Source organism: Mesoplodon mirus (assembly GCF_964341445.2).
Source record: "Mesoplodon mirus genome assembly, chromosome: 5".
Classification (NCBI taxonomy): Eukaryota; Metazoa; Chordata; class Mammalia; order Artiodactyla; family Ziphiidae; genus Mesoplodon; species Mesoplodon mirus.
The window spans coordinates 23,637,479-23,656,947 of NC_138980.1; the positions used below are offsets into that span (position 1 = coordinate 23,637,479).

At 35.7% G+C, this 19,469-nt stretch overlaps 1 protein-coding gene across 3 annotated transcripts; it reads left to right on the forward strand.

The window, feature by feature from the left end:
• Nucleotides 1-802: 802 nt before the first annotated feature.
• Nucleotides 803-18,872, forward strand: LOC309804080 (dual specificity protein kinase CLK4-like; the record flags this gene model as incomplete). Of its 3 annotated transcripts, XM_082621154.1 has the most annotated exons (14): nt 861-963; nt 1,731-1,797; nt 5,799-5,885; nt 6,333-6,468; nt 7,519-7,609; nt 8,002-8,068; nt 11,019-11,135; nt 11,228-11,394; nt 11,601-11,695; nt 11,947-12,076; nt 14,850-14,932; nt 17,747-17,826; nt 18,549-18,639; nt 18,723-18,872. In XM_082621154.1, 14 exons carry the CDS (start codon nt 861-863, stop codon nt 18,861-18,863), a joined length of 1,455 nt encoding a protein of 484 aa, XP_082477280.1. In that variant the 3' UTR covers nt 18,864-18,872. The 3 variants fall into 3 exon arrangements, with proteins under 3 accessions (XP_082477279.1, XP_082477278.1, XP_082477280.1); XM_082621153.1 differs by lacking the exon at nt 1,731-1,797 and having other exon boundaries at nt 803-963; XM_082621152.1 differs by lacking the exon at nt 1,731-1,797 and having other exon boundaries at nt 803-963; nt 5,799-5,840; nt 6,270-6,468.
• Nucleotides 18,873-19,469: the final 597 nt, after the last annotated feature.

Here is a 19,469-nt window from a genome sequence, read left to right on the forward strand (position 1 = left end):
TAGGGATGGCATTGTTAGAACACAGATCATGATCCTGAATGCAACCTGTGAGGATGTAGATGGAGTCAAGGAATTGTCACAATTATCTGATTTCCGTGTGACCCTATTCATCCTTATAGGTTCATTTCTTTAGTCACCCCAGATCTATAACAAATATGTTTAATTTTAAGAATGGTTGCAGGATGATCTGAAAATAAACAGTCATCTCCTATATTCTATCCCTAAGTGTTTCTCTGACTTCAGTTATTTGTATCACAGTATTTCAACAAAGCTGCATGACACTTGTGATATTTGTTTTAAATTAGTTCACATTTAAAGTTAACATCAATAACTTAATAATTTGATTATATCAATAACTTAAGAGATTAGTAATAATTTACCATAGAAAGAAGGTAATGATAAAAATAAAACCAAAAAAGTTATTAATTTCTAGCTAGATATTGTTGTCTACTGAAGGCTGTAAGCCTGAATCCTGACTCTTGTTTTAAAAATGGCAGTTAGCAAGTGTTAGTTGAAGATATGCACCAAGCTGAGAATTTATCCAGAAGAACGGAAAGAAAATGCATTCAGGTCTCACAGTGTTATCGTTTAGTGTTAGGTGTGTATGCCACTTAGAATCATCTGACATACCAGTGGGACAGTGCCTCCATGCCTTGGGAACCATTACCTACGAAGATTTTAGAACCTGTAGGACCCCATGTGCTGGGGTTTTTCTATTGAATTAATAGTAATGTGAAATATTTTATTTACTAAATATAACCATCTGTAAATTCCACAACTCACTTTTCATTTCCATTAACAGATGAGTCATTCCAACAGAACTCACTGCCCTGACTGGGATAACAGAGAAAGCCTGGGACATGAAAGCTACAGTGGAAGGTACAAACGGAAGAGGAGATCCCACAGTAGTACACAAGAGAACAGACATTGTAAACCACATCACCAGCTTAAAGAATCTTATTGGTAAATTACGCTTGAACTAGTACCATTTTAACACTAATAGTTGTAATGACTTGTCATTAGCTTATATAACTTTCATCTGTCAGATTGTTTTATAAATCAGTCAACAAATACTCATTCAGAAAATATTTACTGAGTGCCTATTATATGCTAGCCACTGCTGTGAATAGAACAGAGTTCCTGCTCTCACATATCTGTGTCCATTTGGGAACTGTAGGACACAGTTGATGGAGTCCCAGCTGCCAGTAATATAGTTGTGGGAAATGAGACACACGACAGTTAAGTAAGTGATTAAAGGACCAGTGAGTGCCTTTAACTTGTATGTAGTAGGGAGAGCTGTACATTGGGGCACTTATTTAGGGTTCCACAAATGAGAGCTAATGAAGGGTGGGGAAGAGTTCATCCAGATGAGAAAAATAGCATGTGGTGTGTGAGAATGTTAAAGTGTGTTGGGGATTAGTTGCCTATACTGTATTCTACAGGTTATATTTGTAGATAAGGCCAGTGGATATGTTTGGGATTTTTAGAAGCTTGGCTGTTGTAAGAAGGGCCTCAATAAAAATTTCCAATGGCATGTGTCCTGTTCTGTTGTATTCTTACCCGTGTAAAATTTGGAGGTACTACGTTTATATAGAATTGAAGGAATTTTTCAAGTTCCTAAATGATTAAACAAAGCCTAGGTGAATAGAGTTTCTTTCATTCTGTCCTCCATTAATTTCCCTTTCTCATTTGTTTTTGTTGGTTCTATGTTTTCTCCTTGTTTTGTGCAGATGTTCCACTGGGACTGTTTGCCAGATTGCTTTCTAAATTAGCCAACTGGGGTTACTTTAAAAAACAGTATGCAATTTTTTTCCTTCTCCATGCCAAAACAGACTTGTTCTGTAGAACAGTGAGCTTGTTGTTAATCAGTGCAGACTAATCATTCTTCACACACTATCATATGGAGGGAAGAGGGAGAATCTATGCCAGGATTTCAATGACCTGAGCTAATTAATGTATTATACAAGAATATCTGTACCCTATATTAAGGTAACTACAAAATACTCTGTAAGGCTGAACATATAGTACTAACCATTCATGGATTTATTATGCATTGTATGTGTCGAAAGGAAGTGATATGAATGATGAACAGTTATTCATATTCATAATTAACCACAGAAAGATGATACTGAGTCAGTGCAATAACCACTAGGCCAATAGTTTCTTCTTTGATATTGGCACCAGAGATGTCTGGTGGTAATTGCTCTCCGTAATCTGGAGTAATCTAATAGTCATTTTCAAGATTCAAAACTTTATAAGAGTGTTTTTTTGTAAAATTATAGGAAAAAAACTGAAAAATACAGAAGCATATAAAGAAGGTACTCTTGGTAGGATGCTAGTCCCCCATTTGGATGTAAAGTTATTTCTTCTGAAAACTATCTTTGTATACAAATCTTTGCCTCTGAATATTTCCTGAAAATAGGTTCTAAGAAGGGACAGTTTCAAGTGAAAGGGTGTGAACTCTTATAAGGCTCTTGCTACATATTCACATATTTTTCCACATATTTTTCTAGAAAGTTTGTACCAAGTTACACTCCCGACGACATGCTGTCACCAGTCTTGTCTATTTTGAAATGCCAAGAATAGTGTTTTCTTTTCATTTGAATGTTTAAATTTCTGCTGAATTTGTCCTCTGTCATGTGCTTATTGAACACTTGAATATTTTTTTAATTGAAGTCTAGTTGATTGTGAACATTATGTTTGTATTCTTAGCCTATTTTTTCTATTAAAGCATATTTTTCTTATGATTTATCAGCGCTTTTATTGTAGATCAATTATCTTACCTTTTTTCCTATATATTTCAGAGTGTCTTTTCTTTCTGATTTGTAAGTAGCCTGTGAATTGCTCCCTTCCTACAAGCTTAATCAATTAATTCTACACAGGAAGACTGATGTGGCTGTGAACACTGTGAACACATTTTATATCCTTAAATGTCTTGTTGTAACATAGAGTATCAAGCCTTAAACCAGTGATTCTCAAACTTTAGTGTGAATAGAATCACTTTGGAGGTATGTTTAAAATGCATAGTACCAGATTATTCAGTGAGTCTGACCTGGGGTCCAGGGATCTTCATTTTTAACAATTCAGTATTTCGATATTGTTAATAAACAGACCACCCTTTGAGAAACACTGTTTTAAGCCCTTTAGCCTGGCATGCAAGATTTTGGATGATCTGTTCCCAGCTTATTTATTTGCCTATGTTCCCCTATGTGAAAATTGCTCTTGCTGAAATTGTCTACTTACTAGTTCCTAAGTAACATGTAGACAAACTCATCTCTAAACCATTCTGGCTAAAAGTACTCTATAAATGTAAGATGGTAATATGCCATTTTTCTTTCCTGGCACTTCTTCTACTTCCTACTTTATCCAAATCCTGATGTCCCTCTAAGATGCAACTCTTCCCTTCTTTTTCACGAAATCTTCCCTGACCATTTTAAGCATTATGAGTTTTTTCTCCTAAGCACTCATATCCAGGCTTTTGGCATTTCCTGCATGGTTGAGTTTTGTTTTATTTTTGTGTGAGTAATCTCAAATTGAACAGTTATTTGTTGGCAGGGATTTTGCCTCATATATTTTTTATCTTCCACAGGACCTGTGTGGAAATAAAAACGAATGCCCATAGCCTCATTAGTCTTGGCTGTTTTAAAGAACTACAGTGAAATATTCACTGGACATTCAGTGACTCTTTTTAGAAATTCAGTCAGTCTGTTCATCCTGTTCACTCTGTCCATATAGCCTTTATAATTCTGTAGACTTTGTTTATCTAATCTCTAAGGCTCGGTTGTTGTAGGCTGAAGAGGTCCTCATCTTTTTAGTTTATCCTCATAGTATTACTTCACTCCATGTTTGTTATTCTATAGATTATTTATGGATTATCAGCAGCTCTAATTTCATGCACTAGTCCAGCTAAGGATTATTAGTGTTAGAGTTTTCCGATACATTTTAGACTTTTATGGGAAGGATGCCTTACAGAATTAAACAGATGCCCTTTAGAGTATGGTAATTTCTAGTTTGACGTATTGTAGATCTCTCCCTTAACGGTTCCAAGCAACTGATCAGATCCCTGACTTAGACCCAGATTTAGACCCTAATATCCTGAGTTGTTTCTCCAATGGCTAGAACTTAAGGCTGACACTGGGGAAAGGGGGCTTCTGCATCTCCCCAGCCTGGATTTGATGCCAGCCCTGTTGAGTAGCAGTTTTAGAGATGCTTCTCCTTTATTTTTGCATAAACCAGCCTCCTGAGCAAAAAGAATGACAACATATTCTGGGAAAAAGAACGAGGTTAGTGAGGGCAGTCTAGTTAACATCTGTCACTCCATTGCTTGTCAGGATTATTTTAGCTGGTGTGTCTGACTGGGCAGGTGTCCCCTCTCTCCCTCAGTGCTCCACGTGCATCCCTCTTGAAGCTTCACACTGTTGAAAAGGATACTCATCCCAGGTAGAGAGGGGGACGGGAAACTGGGTCAGTTGGCTCTGTCTTTTTCTTTCCATCAAATCAAGGCTGCTTAACTGGAATCCATTGACTTCCTGAGGTCCATGATCTCTGAAATTCCTTGCCAAGATTTGTTTACGCATTTGTGCGTTTCTTAGGGGAGAGGGCCCATACCTCTCAATTAGATTTTCAAAGGGATGTGTAGATTCAGCAGTCAAGCACTATGGGGCTTACCTGGTGGTGCAGTGGTTGACAGTCCGCCTGCTGATGCAGGGGACACAGGTTCGTGTCCCGGTCCGGGAGGATCCCACATGCCACGGAGCGGCTAGGCCCATGAGCCATGGATGCTGGGCCTGCGCATCTGGAGCCTGTGCTCCACAACGGGAGAGGCCACAACAGTGAGAGGCCTGCGTACCGCAAAAACAATAAAAAAATCAAAAAAGAAGGTAAGCACTATGGCACCAGATGATGCTGTTTTCCCTGAATTCTTGTTTATTTCACAAGCAGGAGTGACAGGAAATTCAAAATGCAAAGGGAAGTAGGGGGTTGGGAAATCCTAAGCAAGCAATTACAAGAACCTTTTCTCATTTGAGGGGCATATATTTTGGATATTTTTGGCACATGAAGCAGCGTTCAAAAACTGTGTTGACTATTTCTCAGAAAGATACAGGAAGCTCGAAATAGAGGAGAGGAGATGGAATAGGTGGTGTGTATAATAATACTGGCACATACAATAGGATTTAGAATGTGCTCTACAACCATGGCAAATTGTTTTCCTTCTAGGGATCTCAGTGTAGTCATCTGTAAAATGAAAGGCCTGAAATATATTTAAGATTCCTTTTAGCTCTAATACACCCTTCGTGCAAGAACTCTGTGTGCCAGAGATACCTAACTTACATTAAGAAGGAAAGGAATCCTGTTTTGCCTGCCTCATGTTGTGTGTGGCTCTGCAAAAAGGAAGAGAGCTTAGTTACAGATGCATATATCATAAGATTGATGAATTTCAGAAGAGCAGTTTTGTGAATTTTTGGTCTTAACTTTCACCAGAAGGTAAAGGGACACTTAATCAAGTAAACACTGAATATGTTGAATGATTTGACCCAAGGTTTGTTCCTTCATAGCAGTATATATTAATAGAGATATATGTACCCATTTGCTTGTTGGTTAAAGTAAAATTATTTAAGTTTTGTGAGTTAAGTATAAGTTCTAATTCATCAATTTGTATTTTTTTCTTTTATTGAGTTAGCTGTTGAAACCAGGAATTCTTGAGAGAATGTTTTATTTTAACCACGTTAAAATGTGGTTAAACGTTAAAGCGTTCTAGAATGAAGAGAGTAATTTTAAATCCTTTAATGTGTTTGCAGTCATTATTTAGAAGCAAGGTTCTTGAATGAGAGATATTATCAGTACCGGAGATACATTGCTGAATACAGAAATGACTACTGCAAAAGATATGTTCTTAACATTGATGAATACAGAAATGACTACTGCAAAAGATATGTTCCTAACATTGATGAATACAGAAATGACTACTGCAAAAGATATGTTCCTAACATTGAATACAGAAATGACTACTGCAAAAGATATGTTCCTAACATTGATGAATACAGAAATGACTACTGCAAAATATATGTTCTTAACATTGATGAATACAGAAATGACTACTGCAAAATATATGTTCCTAACATTGATGAATACAGAAATGACTACTGCAAAATATACGTTCCTAACATTGATGAATACAGAAATGACTACTGCAAAATATATGTTCCTAACATTGATGAATACAGAAATGACTACTGCAAAATATATGTTCCTAACATTGATGAATACAGAAATGACTACTGCAAAATATATGTTCCTAACATTGATGAATACAGAAATGATTACTGCAAAAGATGTGTTCCTAGACGTTATCACAGAGACGTTGAAAGCAGTTATCGAATCCACTGCAGTAAATCTTCAGTCCGAAGCTGGAGAAGCAGTCCTAAAAGGAAGCGTAATAGACAATGTTCAAGTAATCAGTCACGTTCGGTATGATTGATTTTGTTTTTATTTTGGGTGGATACTTATTTGTGTGTAAAAGCTCTTACTGAGCCAATAAGTTTGAAAAAGTTTATAATACTATATGAATATAATTGTGTTTATATTACTTGAATCCTTAAAGGAAACTTCCAAATTCTTACAACTAATCTGCATTTATTAGTTAGTCCTCATTTGCCCACATTTACTCATTTTCTGCAGACCAGATCATGAGGTTCTTGATTTTAATGTTAAAAATATTTTTATCTTTTATAACATAATCATACGAAAAGATGAAGCACCCATCTTTTCTTTCATCTTAAACATTTTTTACTTTAAAAGAAACCCCTTTCCCAGTACTTGGAGACAAATGTAGAAAGTTGCACTGGTGGATACTTACCCTGTGTATCGCACAATCTGCAATTAGTTCCATTGGAGTTCTGAAAGTGGGTGCTGAAGGGGAAATTATTGTCCAGAAAGCCTGCCTTTTTTTTTACACTCATGAATCTTCACTTGTTTGCAGTAAACTATGAATTATTATTTTCCTCCCCAAGTTTTCTTCAGTAGAACTATCATTGATTAGATCAAACATTGACATTAGCCTTTATTTTCCCCTTTTATTTTAATAAGTATGTTTAAAAATATTGGTAAGTATCAATTTGAGCTAATCTTGACGTTTTAAAACATTTTCCTGACAAACTAGACATCTCAACTCACAGCATAGGCTATTTTATAACGAGATTAATAGATCATGACGTTGCATTCTTTAAATTTCAGACTTCAATTAAGTCAGTGTTTTAGAGACAATTGTGTTGTTTTTTCTATTGCCACTTTAAGTAACTTATCTGAAAATCTTGCCATGTTTTTCTTCTGTAACATAAACTGTGTCCTGTGAATCTCTGGGGACTGAATTTGAACTTGCTCCTGCCAACTCTTCGTGGCCTGGTTCTTATCTGAATGCCTGAATATCTCCCCGCTGAATGAATTGCGTATTCTGCCCTGAATTCACTCTGCTATATTGATTGGCTGGACGATCTTGGTGCTGCCCACTTGCCGTTCCAGAAGAGCCACCAAAGGAAAAGATCCAGGAGTATAGAAGATGATGAAGAGGGTCACCTTATCTGTCAAAGTGGAGACGTTCTAAAAGCAAGATGTATAGAATATTTTTCAACACTTTTTAAACTTTGCAGACAGAATAATCTTTTTAAGAATAGTTTGTCAGCAGGGGGCTAAAGAACTCTTCATTGCTTTTTTGTTTTGTTTTTTGTGGGTTTGTTGTTCTTTTGTATTTCTTCTTTTCTATAGAGTTTAAATATTTCTACTCTAAAGTTCCAAAATAATCAGTGGAATTTGAGATTAGAGCAAGAAAGATAGCTATCTACATTATTTTTGTAGCATCTGAAAATCAAATAATTTGAGGGCTGGAACGTTAATTATGCTTTAATAGAGAGCATTTGAAAAAATTCCACACTTAAGCATTCATTATTTGAATAACTGATAATTTGTACTCAGGTACTTACACTTCTTTCTCCCCCCTCACTTTAGATGAAATCGTGAACACTTTGGGAGAAGGGACCTTTGGCAGAGTTGTAGAGTGCATTGATCATGGCATGTAAGTTTGTTGTTTTTCTTTTTTGAACATTCTGATATTTTTGGTGGAGAAGGATCCATAATTTAGATGAAATGGAATTTAAGTGGTAGCTATGTGTTTTCCTGGGAGGTATAAGTATTCAGAAGTTCTTGAACTGTGTACGATTTATTTACCATAAGTATGGATTTTGACCAAGAATGCTGAAAATGTTTATCAGATGGAGTTCATGGAAATTAATGTCAGTGTTCAAGTGAAGACTTTCCCAGAACTTAGGTCCTTAGCTTTCTATAAGAGATTTGGAGTGCTTTACCCTACTTTTGAATTGCAGAGACAATAAATTAGCATGTCTAATCTTCTTGGTTCAAAAACTTTTATTTCCAAAGGATAATATTTGCACGTTAGGGTTAGCTTCTCAAACTATAAATAAATTATATTACTTGAAGCCTACAGAATAAAGTCCAGATTCTTTAATGAGTTATACTAAACTTTTTGTTCTTTGACCCTCTCTGCTTCGTTTTCATGTTTTCCTCTAGGATCTCTATTCTGCGGTTGCAAATTTTTTTGTAAGTGAACGTCTTACAACAGTTTAGTGGAAACTGCACATTTCTAAATTGACATCTTTACTTTTCATCATAAAATAGTTGAGGATGTAATTTCCAGCTTATTGTAAATGGTGATTTTTTTAAAAAAAACATATCTCTCTTTCTAAATATGTTTGGGGGAATCTAAATACAACAGCTTGATACCTCCTGTCATCCATGAACAAACTTTTCTTGAATACTTAGAAATGCTTTATCTTGAACTTAACTTTTACTTCACTTTTCATAAAGAATATTATCCTAAGTGTCTTTTATTATCACCCTTTCCTCTCTATGACAAAAATGTGAACATAAAGTAAAATTTTAAGATATTTTGAAATACTTTGACTTAGGAAAGTTGCTAAGAATTCCCATCTATTCTTCACCCGGATTCCACAAATGTTAACATTTTACAGTGTTTAGTCATTCTCTATATTTATATGTTATATGTATTTTCAAGTTTTGCCAGCTTATCTACAACCTGATTCACATTTCACTAGTTGTCCCATTGAGGTCTTTTAAAAATTTCTTGAGGTTCCAAGACTTGAGTATTTGAGATATTCCAATGAAGAGTATTCAATTGATCAAGTACAAATCTGTTACAAATTTTGATACTTATTAGACCTAAAACATACAATGTAATTGTAAATATATCTTTTATCGAGATGGTTGGGGCCTTTAAAAAAATGAGTTCATGTGTCCATAGATAAATCTTACTGTTTTAACATTAAGTTTCCATTTTTCTTTTTTTTTTAATTGACAAGTAATATGAAAGCTTATAAGTTTAAGGTGTATAACGTTGGTTTGAACATTTATATACTGCAATATGATTACTATAGTAGCATTAGCTAACACCATTATCCATTTTTCATTTTTATAGCTATTAGCACTGTTCATTTTTATAGCTTATTAGCAGTTAGAAAACTTGTCCATATGATGAAATAGATGAGACTAGAAGAAGTTTTGTCACAGCAGTTTTATAGTAATTCTTTTAAGTCTTGAGATATATGCTATACATCATAGGGAGATAAATCATTAAAAATTTAGTTTGATGATTATATATCAGCCCACAACTTCATTGGGACCTTGTCAAAAGAAATGAGTTCGGAATAGGTTTGCTATCCAGCCACTAGAAAAATTTTTGCCTCAAAGAATTTTTTTTTCTTTTTTATAAACAGCCTGGGGCACAAACCTTGCCATATTAATTTCACGTGCATGGGGTTCTCTTTTGTAATGTGGGAAGGCCATAGTGAAAAATGCAGGGTTGACTGCTGGCTTGTATTCAAGAAGATCAGGTTTAGAAAAGAGGACAGAAGGAAGCTGAAGATTTGGAAATCCTTTTCCTCAAAATCATTTATGGCTTTTTTTTTTTTTTGGCCGCACCACATGGCTTGCGGGATCTCAGCTCCTCGACCAGGGATTGAACCTGGGCCCACGGCAGTGAGAGCTCATGTCTTAAGCCACTGGACCACCAGGGAATTCCCTCTGTACTTTTTAGGAAGTACTACAGATGCCCCGGTCTAAAACACGCTGCCCTACGTTGTTGCTATTTATACCTCTTCGCATCCGTGAATGCACTAAACATTTTTTTGGCTTGATGACTTATTGCTGGTGTCTCCTTTGCCAGAATTATCTAACAAACTGATAGTTGTCTTTCTTCTCTGAAGAAGTCTGAGCTCCCCTAACTCTGATGGTTAGGTTCTTTCTTCTCTCTATTCCTTATACCAGGCACTTCTAACCTAATGATAAGTTGTTCAAGTGTCTGTCTTTTCCATTAGACTGTGAGGTACATGGGACAAGCTCTTTTTAACAGTGATTCCAATGCAACATCTGGCACATTCGGTCTAGCCTGGCGAATGAGTGAATGTTTTCAGCAGTAGTATCTTCAAGGTTTATATTTTTATCCTTTTTTAAAAAAAAACTACTTATAAAATCTAGGTCAATTTAAACTTTTGGAAACAAACATTAACGTTCTTAAGTATTAAGAGAAATCATCACTCTGTATAATGTATATTTTGTCAAAATGTTTTGAAAAAATGTTTATAGATCTGCTATAATATACCCTGAAAGATTATTTTAGGAAAATAGCATAGAGTGATTGGTACTTAACAAGATGATGCTTTAGAGCAGGGGTCCCCAACCCCTGGGCCGTGGACTGGTAGGAACTGGGCCTAACAGCAGGAGGTGAGCAGTGGGCGAGCGAGTGAAACTTCATCTGCTGCTCACCATAGCTTGCATTACCACCTGAACCATCACACCCTCCCCTCAACCATGGAAAACTTGTCTTCCATGAAACCGGTCCCTGGTGCCAAAAAGGTTGGGGACAGCTGCTTTAGAGGATACATGTCTTCAACGCCCTTCTGTACATTTACCATTTTCATTTTGTTTTTAAGGGGTGGCATACATGTAGCAGTGAAAATCACAAAAAATGTGGGACCATATCGTGAAGCAGCTCATTCAGAAATCAAAGTATTGGAGCATTTAAATAGTACTGATCCCAATAATGTCTTGTAAGTAAGAAACTTGGAACTGTGATCCATTATGTTACATGAAATAATCAGAATTCTGTGAACTGAATTATTTGTATTCTGATCTGTTTCAGCCGATGTGTCCAGATGCTAGAATGGTTTGATCATCATGGTCATATTTGTATTGTGTTCGAACTCCTGGGACTTAGTACCTATGATTTCATGAAAGAAAATAGCTTTCTGCCATTTCAAATTGACCATATCAGGCAAATGGCATATCAGATCTGTCAGTCAGTAAATTGTAAGTATACTTGTTAAATTTTTAAATACCAGTCAATTAAAGGTTTTATTGGACAAGCAACATATCAAACCATTGTCACTAAAAATGCACGTTGCAAGTAAAGATGAAACCACTTTTGATCCCTACCTCTACTACTAATTCTCCTTTCCCCCGGTACAGATTAAATTTGTAAGTGAAACTAATAATGTCTTTTTGTTCTTTTGTAGTTTTGCATCATAATAAATTAACCCATACAGATCTGAAGCCTGAAAATATTTTATTTGTGGAGTCTGACTATGTAGTCAAGTATAATTCAAAAATGGTAAGTTAACACTTGTTTTAATTTTGGTAGTTGTCTTTAAAATGAATTTAGCTTGGTGATCCTTGGATGAGGAATTTTACCTTTGAGGCTTATTATATCCTGACGTTTAACCCCAAAAGGGTAATCCTTTGCCTTTCTCATGGGGTTATTTTGAAAATCAAAAAGAGAATTCATGTGCAAGCCTTTTGGATAGTGCTATAAAATATTTCATATCTTTATTGATCTTTGTGTTTACTTAACTGTATCTCTAGAAACGTGATGAACGCACACTGAAAAACACAGATATCAAAATTGTTGACTTAGGAAGTGCAACATACGATGATGAACATCATAGCACTGTGGTATCTACACGGCATTACAGAGCTCCAGAGGTCATTTTGGGTTAGTAGATACCAGACTTCCTGATATTTTAATTGAAAAAGAGATTTTTTGTTCTCTATAGCTTTTATTGGGGGGCAGGTAGTTGGGGGATAGCTGTAATTTTCTTAGCAGTGTACAGAAAATGTTTTCTGTTTTCATAAAAGCTGTCTGGACATTGCTATAAATAATTTTCCTGAGTGGGAAAAATGTGATATCATCTGTAAAGATATTCCAGGTGGTGGTTCTTTTTGAACAAGTCAGTCTTACAAGATCATAAGAGAACAAGCTGTATTGGCTAAGTCCATGACAGCAGTGTGATTTTGAAGCGATGTGGGCACCTCTTTTGGTCTCATCACAAAGCATGGTGCTGGTGAAAATGCTAAAGATTTGGCTGGCAGACGTCTAGATGTAGGGTGGATGGAGGTTAAGAGGAGAAGAAAGAGGGGCTAGTCTAAGAGGAGAGCTTCTTTGATCATCTTTGACATGGGAAAGCATGGAAAGGAAAATTAGTTAAGGTGCAGGGTTTTTCAATATTAATAAAAGGGAACTCAGTGAGGGAGAGCACATCTTAGGCCTCAAAATTTAAAAGTTCGAGACCGAGTCATGTTGATAGAGCAAGGAAGTCAGGGATGGATTTGGGGGCTTGGAGACAGTGGGAAAAATTCAGATCAGGTGATATTGGGAGATAGTTAAATGGTATAAGCATATTACTTTGCCAAAAGTAAGTTTCAACCGAGGTTGGCTAGTAAAACATCTTTGTGGAATCAGTCTTTTCCACTTTTTACCTTTTGTCGAAGAGGACTTGGTAGTTGAGAATATGAGTGTGAAAGCAAACTAATGATGTTTACCTAGAGTAAAGAATTAGTAAAAGGGACAGGAAATTAAGAATAGTTTGTAGTGCTGGCTAGTAGAACTTTCCGTGATGATAGAAATGTTGTATATCTACACTATCCAACATGGTAGCCATTAGTAGCCACATGTAGACTACTGTGTACTTTCAGTATAGCCAGTGTGACTGAGGAACTGAATTTTAAATTAATTAAACTTTTAGATTTAAATAACCACATGTGGCTAGTGGCTACCACATAGGATAGCACAGGTTTGGAGCTCATCTTTGAGATTGATGTTACTAGGATTTCTGCTTAGTATGGTCTGAAAGAAGCTGCTATGTTGCAGTAGTTTAGAAAGTGTATTCATGGTTGAGGACTGAAGCCTGCAATGAAGGTAAAAGAAAAGAGTGTGGGAGGAGATTGTGGACAGATAGGTATTTTCAGAGCTTAAAAAGAGATAACTTGCTGTGTTTTATCAATTTTAAGAAGAAGATTTTTCTCCACATTTTAACATGTGAGGAAACATAAGACAAAACAGCATTTTTTCTTGGTTATTGGTTCATAAAACAGTGGTGTATCTTACAGTTAGTTAATGGCCTCCTCCTAGATTGCGTAAGATACAGTGATTCTTAGTAATAATACAGTCCCATGTGTGGCCAGGCTGGGGATAGTTGATATAAATCTGAAATTGGGGTTATTGGTGTTTAGGAAAAGAAATGAACAGATGGGAAGATTAGAAGGGTTCTTTGTGTGTTTGTGAAGTGTTACTCCTGAGGATTAAGGCAGAATTAGGTTGAAGAGGAAGATGTTGTCAGGTGCCACCACTGAGGAGGGCAGTTGGTCTCATGTCTTGGGTGTTGGTAGTAAACAGAAGTTGGTCAAAGTGAATGATGTGAAATTCCAAAGAGTATGAGAGCTGAGCCATAAGAGAATGAGGTAGTTTACAGTCACTTGGGAGAAAGCTGGACTGGGAGACAGGAGTGGCTGGAAAAGAAAACTTTCATCTTAGATCCAAGCTCTATCATTTGCAGATTTTGTATGTGTTACTGTAAGTAGAAACCATGCTCCATTATCCTTTTGTTCAAGTGATAAGTACCATGAGGGTTAACAAAAATGGCTAAATCATAGTCAAGTTCCTTGAATATATTGTTTCTTCCTTTGTCTTTAAATTCAGTAATGTTACTGAAAGTAATTGAAATGTCTTTTAAAGTAGGTTTTATTTGTACATTATTTTTTTATTAAAAACAATCTATAAAAGGTTAAAACATCTGTATGGTTTAGGTTTACTCTTTTCCTTTCTAAATAGATAGAGACTTAAGGCTAGGTGTTTTTTTCTTTTCTGAATAATGTTACTATTGAGAATTCTGAAGGAGAAAATATATGATCATGTATAGACAACCTGAAAGTACATATATAGATACCTCTCTATGTGAACTTTAAATATCTGTATAATTCTGCTTATGGGTGACACTGCTTATAATATCCATTATAATTCTTACATAATTTAGGTGACACTACTATTTCTTTTAATGGAAGAAATAAACTCAGATATCAAGCTGATGGTAATTGATAAGGGGTTAGTAATTACACTCTGAGGATAATTATTGACCTATGTTTGCACTAATAAAATGTAAAATTTCATAGAACAACCGTTAAGTGGGTATAACAGTGCTCCTCATTGCACAAGCAATTCAGAGACTATGGACTATTTGCTAACCCCTCTTACTTTCCATAAAATGCCTCCTCCCCCAGGTTAAAATACTGTAAGTTGATACAAGGATATGGAGGACTCTGAAAGCATACTGAATCATGTTTGGTGTAAAACTAAAAATGTAAACCCTGAATTTACTATCATATTCTCCTAAATGGGCTATATAAAGAGAGCACCCACATAGGAAAAGATATTGTGTATTGGCAATTAAAAATTGTTGCCTAATAAAATGTTTGGTTTTGTTTTTAAATAGCTTTAGGTTGGTCTCAGCCATGTGATGTTTGGAGCATAGGTTGCATTCTTATTGAATATTACCTTGGTTTCACAGTCTTTCAGGTATGTATTTAGTAAATGTTACTTACTGATTCATAATGAGCTTTAATGTTAAAGGCATGTTAAAGTTTTGGTTTCCATATTGGAAAGTTGCCATAGTGTCATTATTCTTAAGATGTAAACTTCCATGTGCAAAATAGTCATCCTTCTCTAAAACCACAGTTGAATGAACTACTCTCAGTGAATGGTCATAATTCATTCTGCATGTGGAGCTTTTAAACACATGGTTCATATTGACTTCATATGATCCATTTTACTGTGATGCTCCTTCATAAATTTACATTAGTGTTACTATGGTTAGTTTTAATTCAGCTCTGGTTATGTTGCACTTTTATTAAAAGAATTCAGAAACAGTAAGTTGTATTAAGCATGTATGACACCCTAGGCACATTTCTAAGCACTGTGTGTATAAAAAATGAAAAGACAGCATCTCTCTCCTCAAGGAAGACATACACAGGATAGACCTGGGAAAACGTACAGTACAATATGATACTTGCTATAATGGAACAATGTAGAAGGGAACCCAGAAAAGGTGAACGGTTAAGTTTCCTTCGAGAAGGCATCACTGAGGAATAGGGAGTTTAATCCAAGCTATAAGGAAGAGTAAGAGTTTGTCAGAAAACTAGAGTGTGTGATGGCCATATCAGGAAGAAATGGTATTCATAAATGCAAGAGGCATAAAGGAAGCTACTCTAGTTGAGGAAGGATGAATAGTGCTGCCGGAGTGTCTTGGATAAATAGGAAAATGGTGTCAGTAGGCAAGTACTGATTCATAGTGGACTTGTTTGCCATAGAAAGGTATTTGTTTTATCCTAGGAGTCAGTGGTTTCCAAATGTAGACCGGTCTAAAATGAAAATGATTTTGTAGGGTTGCCGTTCTGGCTTTCATTTAGAAATTATCTCTCCTGTTTTTTTTGGTATTAAAATGTTCTTTCTATGCAATGATAATAGTTATTGGCTTACTTGGCAGAACAAAAAGGAGAAAATGTTATTTAGGTCTCTACTTGTTTTCCTCATAATTTTGCTTATGTCGGAAAACTAAAAGTCTTGAAAGCTTCAAGTGGTGTAAGCATTGGAGAACTTTAAGAGGGTTGTGATTTGATCAAGGTGTGTTGTTGGATGGGGTGAGGGTGGTTAGGAAGTTCCTGGCTAATACTGTCAAGGTTGCTTTGAGGTTATGGCAATGCAGGATGAGGAGGGAGGAAGCTGTGATGAATTATAAGTCACTTAGGTGGCTGTTGCAGAATATATGTGTTCGCCGCTCTGGGGCACCTCACCAAACTTCTGTCTACTCCGTAGAGATCTGTTAAAAGTACTCTGAGTTTGTAGACAAGTTTGATATCTAGAACATAGCTGTCGGACATTTCTAGGGGGTGGTGTCTGGCTTTGTGGTAGTAAGCTATAGGGTCAAGGAAAAAGTTGAGCACAGTGCATGCTTTCTTCATTCTGACACATATAAAATCCTTCAGATGGTTTTATGATTGTAAATCATTCTGAGACCTTAAGCATCGATTATTAACTTTGGTTTGAGATGTGGTTTATATTTTAATTCCACCCTCCAAAATAGTCTTCAACTAAGGAACTTTTTGAAGATAATGGAGCTTGTATTATTTATTCCTGTCATGACTTAAGAACATTTTGAAAGCAGTGTGCTAGGCACAGTAGTTAATGGATTTAAAATGCATTGCACATAGACTCTGCTCTTCAGAGCAAGGATTGGCAAACTATATCCTATCTGATGCCTGCTTTAAAAAATGAAAAAGAATATGTGGTGGAGACCATCTGTGACCATCCAAGCCTAAAATATTTACTATCTGGTCCTTTATAGAAGAAGCTTTCCAGCCTCTGCTTAGGAGTGTACCATTTAGTTTAACAATTTATTCGACTTTAGCCAAAGCTCTGTTACTGTGTAATTTAAGAATATGAGTTTTGACTTGGGTTCACAGCTCAGGTTTCCTCATTGATGAGCTATATGAGCTTGAGCTAGTATCTTAACCTCTTTGAAATTGATGTTCCCACATTCCTAGCTCAAGGTTGTTGTAAGAATTATTGGGACTGTATTTTTATTGTCTAGGATTAGTGTTACAAAGTTGCTATCCATTGGGTAATGGAGGTTAGTTAAGCAACCGATAAAATGAGTAGCCAGGTTATTGGTAATCTTCCCAGTCATCCCTCAGTTAAACAGTGCAAGTAATACAAATAAGGAAAAACTGTTCTGTTTTACATTAAACAAATTATTCGAACATTGTAAATCAACTGTACTTCAGTAAAATATACTTAAAAAGTTGTTCCTCAATCAGCTCTACAAACCTTACCAATTCATTTCAGAAATCAGACAATCAGTGTAGCTCATTCAGTTTTATTCCATCTTTGAAGTAGAGTGTAATATAAATTGTATAGCTGTCTAATCTAGTCCTTTTATGGAGACACTATTTTCTTTTTTTTTTCTTAACATTTATTTATTTACTTTTTTGGTGGGGTTGCATTGGGTCTTCATTCCAGCACGTGGGCTTCTCTCTTGTTGCGGTACGTGGGTTTTCTCTCTCCACTTGTGGTGTGTGGGTTCCAGAGTGTGTGGGCTCTGTAGTTTGTGGCTCGCGGGCTCTCTTGTTGTGGTGGGCAGGCTTAGTTGCCCCGCAGCGTGAGGGATCTTAGTTCCCCGACCAGGGAGCGAACCCACGTCCCCCGCATTGGAAGGTGTATTCTCTACCACTGGACCACCAGGGAAGTCCCGGACACACTGTTTTCTTGTGTTATCCTTTTATGTGCGTGTAGGGAAATGGAAAGTGCTAAGTTTCTTTTTCCTATTTTTTTTAGACTGATGATAATAAAGAACACCTGGCAATGATGGAACATATATTAGGACCCATACCAACACACATGATTCAGAAAACAAGGTATGCTTTTTAAGATTAAAGTCCTTATTGGGTACATGCAGTGGCCTATATTCAAACTATAGAAAACCCATCTTTGTTGTTATTGCTTATTCCAAAGACTGTAGATTTTGAATTCTTTTTCATGAAGTCAAGTTTTTGAAAAGTAATGCAATATTTACTTTGTGATCCAGTAAATAAAGTGGTGTTTTTATACTCAGGTTAACCTTTGCATAAATGTTTTCCTAGGTTGATTTAAAAATAATACATAGAGTAGTAAAAAGAGCTTGATTTTGGAGTCCTATCTAAATTTGAATTCCAGACTGTTGCAAACCACATGTACGTCTTTGGACAAGAATACTATAAGTGGTTTCAAAACATAGCTTCACCGCAGAAGTCATCCAGGGAATTGTTAATGATTTCTAGCCCCATTCCAGATCTAGTGAAATCAGAATTTACAGGAATGGATCTAGGAACCTCTGTTTTTGAAGCTGGCATTGTTTCACATATGGTACAACTTAGGTGGGATACTAAAACTTCAGAGGGTACAAGATTAGGAAAAATACCATATAAGGTATCCGATATAATTATTGCTGAGATTTTTAGAAATTGTATGTTTATGTATATATAGAGAGATGTCTATGGTTCCATCTTTTCCCCCAATCCCCTGTTTGGGGCAGGGTAAGAATGTGGGTTTGGGGTTTCTTTTTTTCTTAAAATTTAATCCAGACTTCTCTTTCCTATAGGAAACAGATGTATTTTCATCATAATCAGCTAGATTGGGAGGAACGTAGTTCTGCTGGTAGATATGTTACGGGACACTGCAAACCATTAAAGGTAAAACAAAAAAAAAAACAAAAAAAAACCTGTTTTAACTATTTTTTATTGTCTTTCTTAAACAAAGTCATTTTTCCCCTCAGGAATTTATGCTCTGTCATGATGAAGAACATGAGAAACTGTTTGACCTGATTCAAAGAATGTTAGAATATGATCCAGTGAAAAGAATTACCTTGGATGAAGCATTGCAGCATCCTTTCTTTGACTTATTAAAAAAGAAATAAAATGGAAATCAGTGGCCTTACTATACTTCTCTAGAAGAGATGATTTAAGACTGTGTCAGTCAACTCTAAACATTCTAATATTTTTATAAACCTTAAATTATTTTGTACAGTTAAGTGTAAATGCTGTATGTTTTGTATCAATCGCATAATTATCTTGTTAAGCAAATATGGTCTTGATAATGAATGAAATATAAAAGCTAAAATTAATTTTCCTTTTTTGAGATTAATTACCATTTTTAAAGACCTTTGGAATATCCTTTGTGTCCAGTGATTGATCTTGCCTTTTTGTACATGGAGGTTGACTCTTGGAAGTGATTTTTGTGTTTGGTTTTTTGTTTTTTTTGAGTAAAAGGAAATCTTGACTATTTCATTCTTAAATGAATATTCTTTATTTACCTCAAACTTTCCTTAACTTTAAAAGATTTTTCTGTAATTGTTGAACAGGTAATAAGTATTATTAACTTTAGGTAGGCAGGTATTAGAAACCAAAACCCATAGGAACTGTTTGCTGTTGGAATTTCATTAAATTGTAAGTATTGTGTTCTGTTTCATTGGTTGATGTCAGTGGTGGTAAGTAGCATTCATGGAAAGACATCCAACTTGTGC